At 42.1% G+C, this 15,439-nt stretch overlaps 2 protein-coding genes across 7 annotated transcripts; both read left to right on the forward strand.

Annotated features, from left to right (window-relative positions):
* On the forward strand, positions 1–4,167 carry LOC101786190 (chorismate synthase 2, chloroplastic). Its single transcript, XM_004984914.4, has 13 exons — positions 1–195; positions 761–911; positions 1,222–1,298; positions 1,395–1,453; positions 1,555–1,638; positions 1,782–1,874; positions 2,285–2,365; positions 2,457–2,588; positions 2,727–2,829; positions 2,934–3,028; positions 3,141–3,206; positions 3,529–3,613; positions 3,705–4,167. Exons 1-13 carry the CDS (start codon positions 51–53, stop codon positions 3,857–3,859), a joined length of 1,326 nt encoding a protein of 441 aa, XP_004984971.1. The 5' UTR covers positions 1–50; the 3' UTR covers positions 3,860–4,167.
* A 1,998-nt stretch (positions 4,168–6,165) lies between these two features.
* LOC101786587 (protein TPR3) lies at positions 6,166–15,023 on the forward strand. 6 transcript variants are annotated; one of them, XM_004984915.3, is made up of 28 exons: positions 6,166–6,307; positions 6,612–6,817; positions 6,970–7,115; positions 7,198–7,377; positions 7,459–7,572; positions 7,653–7,811; positions 8,850–9,027; positions 9,133–9,253; positions 9,355–9,470; positions 9,570–9,726; positions 9,824–9,933; positions 10,021–10,090; positions 10,170–10,243; positions 10,355–10,450; positions 10,525–10,620; positions 10,726–10,853; positions 10,944–11,178; positions 11,286–11,450; positions 11,525–11,611; positions 11,718–11,864; positions 12,213–12,323; positions 12,453–12,632; positions 12,708–12,836; positions 12,926–13,021; positions 13,107–13,292; positions 13,395–13,561; positions 14,146–14,407; positions 14,723–15,023. In XM_004984915.3, exons 3-27 carry the CDS (start codon positions 7,036–7,038, stop codon positions 14,354–14,356), a joined length of 3,393 nt encoding a protein of 1,130 aa, XP_004984972.1. In that variant the 5' UTR covers positions 6,166–6,307; positions 6,612–6,817; positions 6,970–7,035; the 3' UTR covers positions 14,357–14,407; positions 14,723–15,023. The 6 variants fall into 6 exon arrangements, with proteins under 6 accessions (XP_004984972.1, XP_004984974.1, XP_004984975.1 ...); XM_004984917.3 differs by having other exon boundaries at positions 9,573–9,726; XM_004984918.3 differs by having other exon boundaries at positions 9,133–9,235.
* Positions 15,024–15,439: the final 416 nt, after the last annotated feature.

Genomic DNA, 15,439 nt, shown 5'->3' on the forward strand with positions numbered 1-15,439 from the left:
CCCCTCCACACTTCTCTCCGTCCTCACCAACCAGACCAACCCACCCTCCGATGGCCGCGCCCGTGTCGCAGCCGCCGGTGGCCGCCAGGGCGTCCGCGCGGCTCCTCCCCCGCGGGCTGGGCGCGCTCCCGGAATCCGCGCCCGCCGCCTCCCTCCGCTTCTCCGTCGGCCGCCGCCGCCGCGCCGCTCGCCTAGGTCCGCACGGATGCTCCCCCTTCACTCGTGTTATTATCGGAGTTCATTTTCATTTCATAAGCGGCGTTGAGCGGATAAGTGTGTGGCGCGTTTGTGTTGCAATTGGGTTGGACATTGCCGAGGACCCCCGGGACGAGAGCTGGGGGTTGCCCCATCGGCTGCTGTGGATTACATGATGTGATGTCATCGTGGGTGCCTAGAGGGGTTCTGATAATCCTTAACGCCCTGTAGAAGGGATCATCGCCTATTGGATGACGTGGATACGTTTCTGTTGTAATTTCTGTAGGAATGAATCCAATGAACACAAGGGTTCCCAATTTCAGTGCTAGCTTGCGTTGTTCGGTATTCGATTCATCCGTGACTGTTTTAGATCTAGGGGTGTCACAACTGGTACCAAAAGTTGCTAGTTTTTGGCATGTCCATCGTTGATTTGTATGCTGCAAGTGATGCTCGAAATCGACTCGCCAATTAATCTGCTAGTACACGACTGCCATTTTTTTAGAACAATAGTAATGGAAAAAGGAGCTGACTCTTAATACTCTGTGCTTCTGAAATTGGAGAACAGAGGTGAAGGCGTCAGGAAATGTCTTTGGGAACCACTTCCAGGTTGCAACCTATGGTGAGTCTCATGGAGGGGGTGTTGGTTGTGTTATCAGTGGTTGCCCACCCAGAATTCCTCTCACTGAGGCAGACATGCAAGTAGAGCTCGACAGAAGGTGTGTTTCTCCCACATTTCATTAATTTCAAGTTGTTACTACTGGAGTTAGGAGTTTGCGAGATTCTAGCTTAATATGGTTGTCAAGTGGTACTTTTTGGATATACAAGCAACTCCATGTCTCACTAACATGTTAGCTGCATATGGAGCAGCATATCATGAAACTCATATTGGGGTAGCAGCATACCCTTGATGGACGTTGCTACATTATCTCTGCTGTGTTCATGAATACCAAATGATTGATTTCCCTTGATATACATTGTTAAATTGTTTAAATAATGTTCATTGACACCAAAGGTTGATTTGTACAGACGTCCTGGTCAGAGTAGAATAACTACCCCGAGAAAGGAGACTGATACATGCAAAATTCTATCAGGGACACATGAAGGTGTGTTACCTACCAGAATATAGGACATACTATTTGGAAATAAGAATGTACTAGCTTTTTCTCAGCGGCATGACAATTCTGTTGGGTTTTATGCAGGGTTGACCACCGGTACACCAATCCACGTTTTTGTCCCAAACACAGATCAAAGAGGCGGAGTACGTATCTACTTTTCCAATAAATATTTTGCAACGAATGAAACCTATGGAAGCTGAACATTTACAAGGGCAAGAATTCATAAACATATTTGCTTATACAGGATTACAGTGAAATGGCTAAGGCATACAGACCTTCCCATGCAGACGCAACCTATGACTTCAAGTATGGTGTTAGAGCTGTGCAGGTATCTTTTGTCGTATATGTATAAGTAGAAATTATCACATTTTACAGCTAGTTGCTGCACATTTTCTGCTATAACTTGGAGGATCTGCTGTTTTTTCTTACTTACTATTTGAATTAAAAATATTTGTGCTTGCTGAATGGTAGGGAGGTGGAAGATCATCAGCCAGAGAAACCATTGGCAGGGTGGCTGCTGGAGCTCTTGCAAAGAAAGTTCTTAAGCTCAAATCTGGAGTAGAGGTGTGGGCCTACTTGCCATTTTTTTCTTGAACTATTACATGCTTGTGATCAACCATCGTAGTTGGCCTGGTTGCTTTGCTTCCCCATAGAAAATGCAAGAAAAAAAGAATTAGAAACCCGTTTTGGAGATACCTATGTACAAGTACCTTCTTTTTTTGTAATAGCTGTGAGCTGTGAGAGCAACATTGTTAGATCCTGGTTATACAGTGTTCCTCAGATTACTTTGAATTGGATCCTGATTCTTGCTTGATCTAAATCCAATAATCATGTTGATTTTGTAGTTTGATCTATGCAAGTATTCTACTAGAGTAATAGACTGCTCTTTTGCATTTTCATTTCCACTGCAAAAAGGCATTCCCTCACTCTCCCCTTATACATAATCCTAATGGAAGAACCCCATCTACTGGCAGATATTGGCATTTGTTTCCAAAGTGCATCAGGTTGTACTTCCAGAAGATGCAGTTGATTATGAAACTGTAACCATGGAACAGGTCTCTTGCTTTCACTTGCTCCCACTCCAGCATTACAGGGATAGTCTGAGCAGGCATTTGCTGAATTTATCTTATTCTTGTAATTTTTCAGATAGAGAGCAACATCGTTAGATGTCCTGATCCAGAATATGCAGAGAAGATGATTGCTGCCATCGACAAAGTACGAGTTAGAGGGGATTCAATTGGTGGGGTTGTCACATGCATTGCAAGAAATGTTCCACGTGTAAGTATTGAGGCTCTGCAGTTATGTTAATTTGTTTCCTTTAGTTTTGATTACATCATATGTTTTAAGGTTGATCATCACTTAAAATCTTATTTGAATTCTGATAACTGGTCTGATTGGGGTAACAACAATTTGTAGGGTCTTGGCTCTCCTGTTTTTGACAAACTTGAAGCTGAACTGGCAAAAGCTATGCTTTCTCTCCCAGCAAGCAAGGGGTTTGAGATCGGCAGTGGGTTTGCTGGTAAGGAATCATTTTATTTCGCACAGGATTAGTTGGTCGCAAATATGTGATGGGGCATGCAGCCTACTTTACAACTTGACCAAGGACTAATAACTTGTGCCCAGGTACTGACTTTACCGGAAGCGAGCATAATGATGAGTTCTATATGGATGAGGCTGGAAATGTGAGAACACGAACTAATCGCTCAGGCGGTGTACAGGTTTTCATCCTACAATCCTTTTGCTTCCCTGTTACAATGTTTTCTGGTGATATATAGTCCTATTTAGTATGAAATTGTTGACTCTGTATTTGCAATTTGTGTGTGCATGCAGGGAGGGATATCAAATGGTGAAATTATTTACTTCAAAGTGGCTTTTAAGCCAACAGCAACTATTGGGGTTAGTGTGCATCCCTGTTCCAAACTATCTTTCTTTGCTTCCTTAAAATGATATCTGTAGCATCATTGCCATGTAATGCTTTTGAATGATAAGCACTGTTATCCTGTGAATACAATTAGAACTGCTAATTTGTCATTAATCACTCTTTTTTGCAACTACCAAGTATATTAGAATGTCTATCTGGTTCAATGCGTGTAATTTCTTTGGTATTGTATAACACAGTATGGTATGTTATCTTTTAAATCATCCTAGCTACAGTTCAGGCTTGCTAATTTTGAAAAGTTGTAGCCATTTTTCTGAGATGTTGATTTCACTTTTCCAGAAGAAACAAAATACTGTGTCAAGGGAGCATGAAGATATTGAACTTTTGGCAAGGGGCCGCCATGACCCATGTGTTGTCCCTCGAGGTAATGGCTCCACACCTGCACCTAAAATTTCCTACCATCTATCACTTTTGGTCCCTGTAACTAATTCTAATTCTTTTCATTCCTTCTGCAGCTGTTCCTATGGTGGAATCCATGGCTGCGTTGGTCCTCATGGACCAGCTCATGGCGCATATTGCTCAGTGCGAGATGTTTCCGCTGAACCTTGCCCTACAAGAACCCATCGGCTCGGCCAGCAGTGCATCTGAATTGGCGCCAAACCTATCATAATGTCTATTGGAACAGAAGTCCCCTGTTTGAATTTTTGCTCACTAGTTTTCTTTCATTGTCAGTCATAAATCTGGGCTTTCCTAAGCAGCTTGCAGTTTTGGACCAGCATACACACCTCGATTATTGTACCCTAGAGATCATAAAACGAATATCAAGATAGAAACACATTAATGTTTTGTGTTGTGTAGTATAACAGCATGACATCTACCCTTTTCCTTTTTGGCGAGAGGATGTACGATATGCAGTCGTTTGAGCAATAAAGAGAGTATTTTTCCCCCAATTTGGGAAAGATAATACTCCTTTGTGTATCGTATGACGAGCAGCCTATAAATGGTTTTCTTTTCTTGCAAAATCTATGCAGAGATAGGACATCAATTGTTGCAGGTAGTCTGAAGATTTTGTTAAGATTTTCTTCGATGCTTTTATGCTTCTTGTCACTTCCTCATTCCTGAATCCTGAGCACGGTTGGATTTGTCATGTGAACCGGATTTGACAACCGTTTCACTTTTACGGGAGAGTATGAGCCTGGCATCCAACAAAGACAGACAACAGGATTCAACTACAGTGATGGTTAGGTTCCCAGTCCCAGCACTGAGGCTAGAGCGAGAGGTTACAAGATCACTCTCTGACGACGTCTGCTGGAATGATCGGCTAACTGTAGTCCTTGCTAAGACTCACGTGCGTCATGGGTTTAAATCATGTAAAGTCATTTCAGAAAAAGAATATCCAAATGCACCTTCCGTTTTTTAAAACTTACCTTTGGTCGTTCAAGTACTAGCAAATAAAAAAAACAAAAAACAAATGCTTAGAAGGAAATTATCATAACGCCTACTAAATCAATTGAAGTATCTATCTTGTGATAAGCAACACCCTCCTAATTAAAATACTCCCCCCGTTCTTTTTCTATAGAGATATTTCACCTTGGTATGATGACAACCCTGCTTATATCATCTAATTAACGCAAACAAGCTTTTCTCATTAGTTCTCCAATGTTTGCCTCAATGACTTCTTGTTATCTATGCAATTTATTGCCGTGGCCCACATCGAAGACAAATAATACTAAGTGAAAAATCTGATTTTTACAAATATCCTTATCAAAAGAGAATGAATGGAGTAGATATAAGTACACATATTGAAGATCGATAGGCGCGGAGGAACTGAAGTAGAGAATCAATTAAATCGCATCTTGTATAACATCAATTAAGTTGCATGTACATTTTGGTGCTGAGTAATCGAAGCATCAATTAAGTTGCATCCATATTTTATAATTTGGATCAAGATCGCTATAAACAACATACTCCAAATGTGCTATATTTTTCCAACAGAGGAAGTACAAAGCATAAGAGTGTTCGAATCGACACCGCTAGCTAACGTGGATGCTAGAGAACAAGTAAAGTCAAAGAAGCGTGAAGGGCTTGATGTTGTCGAAGCCTAAAAGCGTGTGCGGTAGAGATAGTGGGCTCCATAAGTGATATCGGGCTGCACGTGCACATGAGGCTAACACTCGCATGTGCTAGCGTTTTGTTTTTTCGTGTTCTATCACCTCCACGTCAATCAAAATCTCTACTAACGTAGATACCCCACTTGGAACGAACGTCACTAATGGGCAATTGACACTGCTAACTAACATGGATGCCGGAGAACAATTAAAAGTCAAAGAAGTGTGAAGAGTCTGATGTTGCTGGAGCCTAAAAGCATGTGTTGTGGAGATAATAGACTCCATAAGTGATATGGGGCTGCACATGCGCGTGAGGCTAATGCTCGCACGTGCTAGCATTTTTTTTCACGATCTCTCACCTCCACGTCAGTCTAAATCTCTACTAATGTAGATACGTCACTTGGAACGATTTAATTGTGTTCATGACGCGGCAAAACTAAAATATATCTCTTGCATGTCTATCCTTAGGACATTACATTGAATCAAACGCATAGTTAGAGCCGTGTTAGATGTGCTTCTTTCACATTACGGGACACCTTTTTTTTATTTCATTCGTACTATATGTGCACCTTTTTTCTTCCTTTTACGATATCGAAACGTCTCTGGGGTCTTTTTCGAAAGAAATCATTTTGTTCGAGGTCGAAAAGATCTTCATTAAAAAGCAAATCCATCAACAGCCAGCCCGGATTCCCGTTTGCGTGAATGGACGTGGCCCAGTGGGCCCCACCACCATCTCCAACTTGTCTTATCAGCGATCGCATGCACGGGTACTTACCACGAACGATAAGCACATGAACTGATTGATAAGCGCCTGCGCTTATCTGATGTCCTGCCCTATAAATTCAGAGGGTTATCCCTTCACTCCGCGTCCAAATAGTTTCTTCTCTGTCCAACCGCAAGTCTCCAACCTGCCTCGGTGATTTGGTGGTCTCCGGCAACCAGGATCGTCGCCGGCGGCGGTCGTTCCCGCGGCGAGATCGATCGGATCGATCCACGCTCAAAGCTTCCAGGTGATTGCCATATTTTCCGCTTGGTTTGGATGCGTGTTGGTTTTGGCTATTTTTTTTAAACAAAATTCAGATCTGAAGCCAAAAAATACTCCTAGGGCAGTCGCAGCTTTCTGAGAGTTCCATCCTCCTGCCCAGCTCAGGCTTCGATTTGAATATTTTTTCTCTTTGTTTATGTTTTCCGATTAGATAAGGGTGGCTGCGTTCTTCCTTTTTTCCTTTTGCCCTAGGCTAGACTGAAACGGACATTTTCCCGGAAAATACTGACCATACTAACCGTTCTGGGCTTCCGGGCTCACCATGTCAGGCCCTGACCTGCTGCGCTAGACCTCAAAGCCTCGATCGCACCGCATCTTCTCCCCCTGTTGCTCGTCCGCTCCGTCGCCGCCGACCCCGCCGCCAGCCTCCCCTTCCACCGAAGAACGGCCGCCGGGCGCCCTCCCCTGGCCCACGGCGCGTCGGTTACCATTGGATTGGCGTGGGGCGGCGATCCGTCCGGACCTAGGGTTGCTGGTAAGGAACCCTAACCTGCTTCGATGGGGGTTTTTTCGCCTTGAGATTTATTTGTTCCGGGAGATCTCTTTCCGGCCTTGAGCAACCAGATCCTAATTTTGCACGGGAAAAGTCGGTGATTTCTACTCTAACTCTGCCCTGGTACTGTGCAGAGACCCCATAGGATACGATCCTGGGCGCATCCGCCTCCGCGTGGGTGAGGCGGAGGGGAGAGGAGGATGTCGTCGCTCAGCCGGGAGCTGGTCTTTCTCATCCTGCAGTTCCTCGATGAGGAGAAGTTCAAAGAGACTGTCCACAAGTGAGTGGTTTGAACTGGAAGGAAATGGAGTGTGGCTTTAGTGTCAATTTCTAACTTGTTTGGCGATCTTGTTGCTGTTTAGGCTCGAGCAGGAGTCCGGGTTCTACTTCAACATGAAGTACTTTGAGGATGAGGTCATCAATGGCAATTGGGATGAGGTGGAGCGCTACCTTGGTGGCTTCACCAAGGTCGATGACAACCGCTACTCGATGAAGATATTCTTTGAGATCCGCAAGCAGAAGTATCTCGAGGCTCTTGATAAGTAAGTGGAGAGGGTTATGCAGCTTTTATGATGCTTGAGTGGAGTGCCTTGCTGACCGTGGTTTCTCTGTTTTCCTGCTAGGCATGATCGGTCCAAGGCTGTTGAAATCTTGGTCAAGGACTTGAAGGTCTTTGCATCCTTCAATGAGGAGCTTTTTAAGGAGATCACGCAGCTTCTGACCTTGGAGAACTTCAGGTAATCTGCTGTCATTATTGTCATGATGCCTAGTTGTTAATGGATATCTCAACTAGTGATTTCTGCTTTTGTATTGTTAGGGAAAATGAGCAGCTCTCCAAGTACGGTGATACAAAGTCTGCAAGAGCGATAATGCTTGTTGAGCTGAAGAAGCTGATTGAAGCTAATCCCTTATTTCGCGACAAGCTACAGTTTCCCAACCTTAAGAATTCTAGGTTGCGGACACTTATCAACCAGAGGTAGCCCTCTGTAAAAAGTCATCTATGTGCTCCTTAGTAATTATGGCATTTTGTTTTTCTTGTAAGGTTGCGCTAATGCGAGTAACAAGGATATAACCTTAGCAACTGGAAAGTTTTAGACTTGGTTGCCTGGATGTGGTAGAACCAATGTGTGATGCAGATACGTTGATGCTGCGGAATGCCATTTCTTTGCTACCACTAATGTGGCGATACATTTGTGCATAATAAAAGTGAAATAATAGATTGATAGTTTCTAGTGACGAAATGAGAATATGTTAACATTTAATTAGGATATTGATCTAGTAGAACAATTGTTGTAAAACATTCAAAATAAGAAAGCCAAGGAGGCCAACTTTAAAAGACAGGAATAGCTAAGAGGCTGTAGATGGGCTTCAGAAGGAGATTCGCTCTGCTGGGAAGTGCTGGGAAGGTTACCGACCATGCATCTAATAAGTATTTGGATTGACAGGCGTGTTCTCCAATATGTAGAACCCAGTCTGGTACATGGAATCTTTAGAATTATCTGTGCAATGCATGTTTTAGATAAACTTTTAGCTTCTGATTTATTTGTACTTTTTTTATATTGAAAACATTATTAAGTTTGCATGTTAATTCTTGCGGATATTGTTGTCATACCTTATTGTTTTCTTATATTTTCATTTTCTGGGCAGTTTTATGGGCCAAGTTGAATGTGGATAATGTTGTTAGGGTGCACTTATCTGCTTTGATTCAGTTAATTTTCTGAAGTCACGAATCTTCGCATAGTGAATTACATCCTATTTTCCTGTTACGTTGGCTGTTACTTTACTTTCCTATTATTTTTCATGTATACAAGATCCAGTGTGGCTGGTCTCTTAGATTATCAGACTTAGTGCTACCTGATTCTGGGTTTAGTTTCAAAGTGGCATGTTCTGTGTCTCTCGGTCTTTCATATATGTTTTAATTAGCACCAAAGAGAAAACTCTATAACTAAGAAATCTTTTTTGAGAGTTTTTGTACTTTTTTGGGGGTAACCTTACTTTTGTTCGTATTTGGCAGCTTGAACTGGCAGCATCAGCTTTGCAAAAATCCTAGGCCTAATCCTGATATCAAGACTCTTTTTGTTGATCACTCATGTGGACAACCAAATGGTGCACGTGCTCCATCACCAGCAAACAATCCGTTGCTTGGATCTATACCCAAACCAGGAGGTTTCCCTCCATTGGGTGCTCATGGAGTAAGTCTGTTGAGCACATTGTGATGCTTCATATGTATTTGTGGTACAATGTTTTAGAACTTGCTTTGGTGCAATTGTTTAGAACCTGATTTATGTCCTTTTCAGCCTTTTCAACCTGCGCCAACACCGGTCCCACCGCTGGCTGGGTGGATGTCAAACCCTCCAGCAGTAACACACCCTGCCGTGTCTGGTGGTGCTATTGGATTTGGTACTCCTACGAATCCCGGTACTTGCGTTATCTTTGTTGCAAAGAATCATGGAATGGTCTGAATTGAAGGCAGTGCATGAGGCTGTTGACTAACATCTTTCTGCCTTAACATCTTGTAGCCGCTTTATTGAAGCATCCTAGGACGCCCACAACAGCTAATCCTAGTATGGATTATCCATCAGGAGATTCTGATCACGTCTCAAAGAGATCTAGACCAGTTGGCATGGCTGAGGAGGTATTTGTGATATCTCATCCTTCCATTAATAGATTCTGGCTCTTGAAATTTGATACTGCCCATTACGCCAATTCATGCACTTATGGTGATCTAATGTAGCAGGTGAATCTTCCTGTGAACATGTTGCCTGTGACTTACCCGCAGAGCCATAATTACCAACAAGAAGATTTCCATAAAACTGTGGCACGGACCTTGAACCAAGGATCAGCCCCGATGAGCATGGATTTCCATCCACTTCAGCAAACTCTTCTTCTTGGTAAGTTCTTCGTACCTTAATACTTTCTTATGATAAGTTCGGTGTAGTTATTTCCCTGTCATCTTATTGTGCTATCTTTACCCTTGGTTTGCTGTAGTTGGTACCAATGTTGGTGACATAGGATTATGGGATGTTGGTACAAAAGATAGACTAGCATTAAGAAACTTCAAAGTTTGGGAGCTTGGAAAATGTTCGATGACCCTCCAGGTTTGTTTGTTGCATTATGTGATTTAGTAACTTGGTGCCCTTTACTAGCCTAGTAGCCTTCGTATTAATGTTGTAATTCATCAACAGGCATCGCTCGTTAAGGATCCTGCTGTGTCAGTTAATCGCATAATATGGAGTCCTGATGGAACCTTGTTTGGTAAGCTAAGATGACTTAAACAATGTTCTTGCTGTCTTTTTGTGGCTGCAGCTTTCTAATGTATATATCGTTTTAATAGGTGTTGCTTATTCAAGGCATATTGTACAGATTTATTCCTATAACGGTGGCGATGATATTAGGCAACACTTGGAGGTTTGACTGCATGTTCTTAGTTCTTTCTGCCTGATACTTCTTTTGATATGCTATCCTGTGTATGATTGGATGTTATGGTTCCTAAATTTGATTAATCCTTGCTTTCTTCAGATTGATGCACATGTTGGTGGTGTAAATGACATTGCATTTGCTCATCCAAATAAGCAGCTATGTATAATTACTTGTGGAGATGATAAGACAATTAAGGTGAGTTACTGCGATGGCTTAGCTAATCATGTTGCTAAGATATGAAGCTCTTTGAGTATTGTATGCTATACTAGGTATGGGAGGCCACTAGTGGAGCAAAGCAATTTTCCTTTGAAGGACATGAAGCTCCTGTTTATTCAGTTTGTCCGCATTACAAGGAAAATATTCAGGTATTCGTGTGGTTATTATCAGACTAATTGATGATACCTGATTAAGCCTAGTTTGTACCGTAGGAAACTAATACTTTTACCTTGTGTTTTGCTTCCTTTGTTCAGTTCATCTTCTCAACTGCTTTAGATGGAAAGATCAAGGCGTGGCTATATGATAATTTGGGATCTAGAGTTGACTATGACGCACCAGGTCACTGGTGCACTACAATGGCATATAGCGCAGATGGTTCAAGGTTCCTATTTTCCTTTCTTTGTTAATCAGGAATATGTGTGTTTGTATTTTGGTTCCAACATTCCACTAACTTTTTGTCCTTTATGCGTAGGCTATTTTCTTGTGGCACTAGCAAGGAGGGTGAATCACATCTAGTAGAATGGAATGAAAGTGAAGGAGCTGTGAAGAGAACATATCAGGGATTCCGTAAGCGATCCATGGGTGTCGTGCAATTCGATACCACCCGAAACAGGTTTTTGGCTGCTGGAGATGAATTCATGGTTAAGATATGGGACATGGACAACACAGGTCTTTTGACCACTATTGATGCTGATGGTGGCTTACCTGTGAGTTCCTTTTTTCATTCTTGTGTGCTTCCTTCTGGTGAATGGCTGGTTGCACAGAATGAAGTATGAAATTTCCCTTGTTTTTAAAATGTCCCCACATTCAACAGGCAAGTCCACGGATACGCTTCAACAAGGAGGGGACTCTGTTGGCTGTTTCTACTCTTGACAATGGTGTCAAGATCTTAGCAAACGCTGATGGACTTCGGTTATTGCGCACGTTGGAAAATCGTTCTTTTGACGCTTCCCGTAATGCAACTGAGACTGTAACAAAGGTAACTCCTTGTGACCATAACACTCCTCAGAATAATTTCTGCAAGTATAATCCAATCAATCCTTGTTTATGCAGCCTCTAATAAATCCATTGACTGCTGCGGCAAATGCAGCTGCAGCAAGCAGTTCAGGAACTCCTGCTCCAGCAGCTATAACTGCAATGGTTTGCATATATTCACTGTTCCATTTCAGCTGATCTTGTATTATTCTATCACAAAACAACTTCTGTCATCCTAACTAACTTCGGCGTACTCTGAAAAAATGTACAGAATGGTGATACCAGAGGTTTGGTTGACGTAAAACCTAGAATTACTGATGAGTCATTGGACAAGTCAAAGGTATGGAAACTTATGGAGATAACTGAGTCAACTCAGTGCAGATCAATTAAACTGGCGGATAACATGAGAGCAAGCAAGGTGATACTTTATTCCTTCTCTTTTCTTTTGTGTTAATTCTTGAATCTGTATCATTTCTATTACAACCTTGTTTATGGAGTTTGGATCATCTTTATTTGGATGTTATTTATTTTATTGCGGTTGCACGAAATTAATCGGTTGTACATTATTTCCGTGTATCCATCTTTCTATTTTTCAGCTCTTTGTACTTCTAAATGCATTAAGTTCTTGCCTGTATGTTACCCTATATTTTTTTTTATTTCAATCTGTGTGATCCTTGTTGTATTCTTGATCTCTACATTCACCTTGGCAATTGCAGTGCCGATCTTTTTCATAAGGTTGTTTGCATTTTTTCTCTGTAATTTGCAGATTTCAAGACTGATTTACACAAATTCTGGTGTTGCTATTTTGGCTCTAACCGCAAGCGCTGTTCATCTACTCTGGAAATGGCCACGCAGTGATCGGAATTCATCTGGCAAGGTGAAATCTGTTTTCTTTTTTACCTATACACATGTATCAGCAATGCTCAGTGCTTAACTGCACGTCATAATTGAACAGTTTGTGCAGTAGTTTGTTACTAAATTGGTTCAATTCATTGTTCACTCTTAGGCCACCGCGAGTGTGTCTCCTCAACTATGGCAACCTCCGAGTGGCATCTTTATGACCAATGACATGACTGACAATAATCCTGAAGATGCTGTTCACTGCTTTGCTTTGTCAAAGAATGATTCATATGTCATGTCTGCTTCTGGAGGAAAAATCTCTCTATTCAACATGATGACTTTCAAGGTTGGTAAATCTTCATGCTGGTTCACATTATTAGCTTTTGTGTAGAAACCAATTTTTACATTATCTTCACTGCAGACTATGACGACATTTATGCCTCCACCGCCGGCGGCAACTTTTCTTGCATTTCACCCTCAAGATAACAATATAATTGCAATTGGAATGGATGATTCGACCATCCAAATCTACAATGTCCGAATTGATGAGGTATTAGCCTTGGCCAACATGATTCGCTTTGGTTTCTTCTCCATTGAACAGAACACAGTTAAAACATGACTTGTTTGTTTGTCGTACAGGTCAAAAGCAAGCTTAGAGGTCACTCTAAGAGAATCACAGGTCTTGCCTTTTCGAATGTGCTAAATGTGTTGGTCTCTTCTGGAGCTGACGCACAGGTTATTTACTTAACTGTCAAGTTAGATCAGATCTGAAAGCTACTTATATTCTATTTTCACCATTTTTTATTATTTTCTCTTTTAGTTGTGTGTTTGGAACACGGATGGATGGGAGAAGCAAAAGAACAGATTTTTGCAGATACCATCAGGTCGCCCATCCAACATACTAGACACTCGGGTTCAGTTCCACCAAGACCAAATGCACTTTCTTGTTGTGCACGAAACTCAGATTGCCATTTATGAAACCACAAAGCTAGAACCGGTGAAGCAGGTAAACTCCCCCCTCTTTCTTGTTTGCAGCTTACATTTGCAATGTAGGTAAACTCTCCGCTCAGTATGAAAGTTGTCTCATTCCCTACCTCTTTACTTACAGTGGCCTGTTCGAGAGAATTCACCTCCAATAACACATGCCACATTCTCGTGTGATAGTCAACTGATCTATGCAAGCTTTATGGATGCTACTGTTGGTATATTTAATGCATCGAGTTTGAGACTCCAATGCCGCATTCTTCCAGCTTCATATCTTCCTCCAAGTATCAGGTATTCTGTATAACACAGAATTTGTTCTTTGTATTTTTTGGGAAATGATGTCTATCTGTTTTCTAAAGTTGTGTGTTGAATTGGCATTCTTGTTTGATTAAAAAGCTAGGGTTGAATTGTGCCCATGTGCTGCTGTTGTCCTAGGGAACAGCTCCTCCTGCCTGCCAGTTTTAGTTAGGTCGCCTAGGGTGTATGCCCCCTGGTCCCTGGACTGCATGCCAAAGCTCCTAGATTTGCTTCAGGGGATTATAGAATTGTATTGCTGCTGATTTCAAAGAAGTTAATTGGGTGTATTAAGATGAGTTGTAAAAGGAAAATTAAACACAATGTTGGGGTTGGGTGAAAGCCCCAAACTGCCAGCTGATTGCCTATCGTCTGCATGTTTGCCTCTTTATGCATTGTTTAAGAATTCTTGTTTTTAATTGCTGAGTACATCAAACTGGAAAGTAGTATCAGTAGCATTTTTTTAGCGCCCACACAATTATTTTTTCTGAAATATTCTTTATAACAAGCAAGTCATATTAGTGTGCTGTACTGTGGAGTGTGGACAAATTGCTGATAAATGTCCTTTTCTCTTCTATTAGTTCAAGTGTTCATCCTGTTGTGGTTGCGGCACACCCTTCGGAAGCAAGCCAGTTTGCTCTAGGATTGACAGATGGTGGTGTTTATGTATTGGAACCTTTGGAATCTGAGAGAAAATGGGGAAATCCTCCACCAGCGGAGAATGGGTCAACAAGCAACTTGTCCACACCACCTCCTAATGGTGCTTCAAGTTCAGATCAACCAGAAAGATAATCAGGAGAAGTTGAAGGGGTAGTGTTTTTGTGGCATGAGTCACTAACCAAGGTATCCTTAGAAGTTAATGAAACAAACTGTTACCTTTCAATCTTAAATTCTTTGCTATGTTATGTGTAGAGTATTCTTATGTATCCTTTGCACTTTAGAAGTGTGGCCAATAAACTGTAATGGTTTAGGTGTAAACGTGATTGAAATACTCGCACGCAGGAATGATTTATGTTTCTATTTCGTTGAGAAATTGCTTTCTTCGTTGTCCAACAATGTCGCACGATGTTCGGTGAATACCAAAGGAAAAATATCATGTTTACGGATTCGCCGGAAAGAGTATATTTGTTCCGTTCCTAACGGCATCCTGTTCTGCAGATGGGCTTCAAAGGGTGGTGCAACTAACCTTGGCCAAGCTGCTTCCAAGGGTCTAGTTGACGGTGCGCTCAATAAAAGCAAGCTCAACAGCAGTTTATCCGTTGCTCATATATCTTTTCCATTGACTGTATTGAGTGGAGGGAATTAGTCCTAGTATTCCATTTTGCTTTGTTTCCGTGCTGTGAAAAGGAGTTTTATATCATTAGTAGATAAGCACTAGTACGAGTACCAGTTTGGCTGTACTTGGTACCTATATTTCTGACAATTAGTGGAAGTGTCGCATTTTCTTTTGCTTTTTTTTTCGGTCCCCGCTCTACCCCCTTTTGTGACTATGAAAATGCTATTTGTGGCATTATTTTTCGACGTTTTCTTTTTGAACGGCCTTAAGAAGTCGCAACCACCAAGCGCCGGCCACCAAGTTGGGTTTTTTTTTTTTTTGCCTCGGTTGTATATCTGAGTGCCCGATTTTGTCATGCAAGGTACAACCATTTGGTTGGGCTCCCTGTTCGCAGGACATTTGGATTGCAGAGCTGCCCATCCTGACGTGCTCGCTGCACTTTCTGAATGCAATGCGGCTGCCACTCTGGGTCTCTGACCCCTTTCGTGGCAGGCTAAAGGCTTGGGGCCGTGCACCTACGAGACCCCAGACCCGGCACTGGGGGAGGAGGAGGACGCTCTCACGCTCAGCAAGGAGACGCTGAAACAGAGGACAGAAGT

Source organism: Setaria italica, chromosome IX, assembly GCF_000263155.2.
Source record: "Setaria italica strain Yugu1 chromosome IX, Setaria_italica_v2.0, whole genome shotgun sequence".
NCBI classification, from domain to species: domain Eukaryota; kingdom Viridiplantae; phylum Streptophyta; class Magnoliopsida; order Poales; family Poaceae; genus Setaria; species Setaria italica.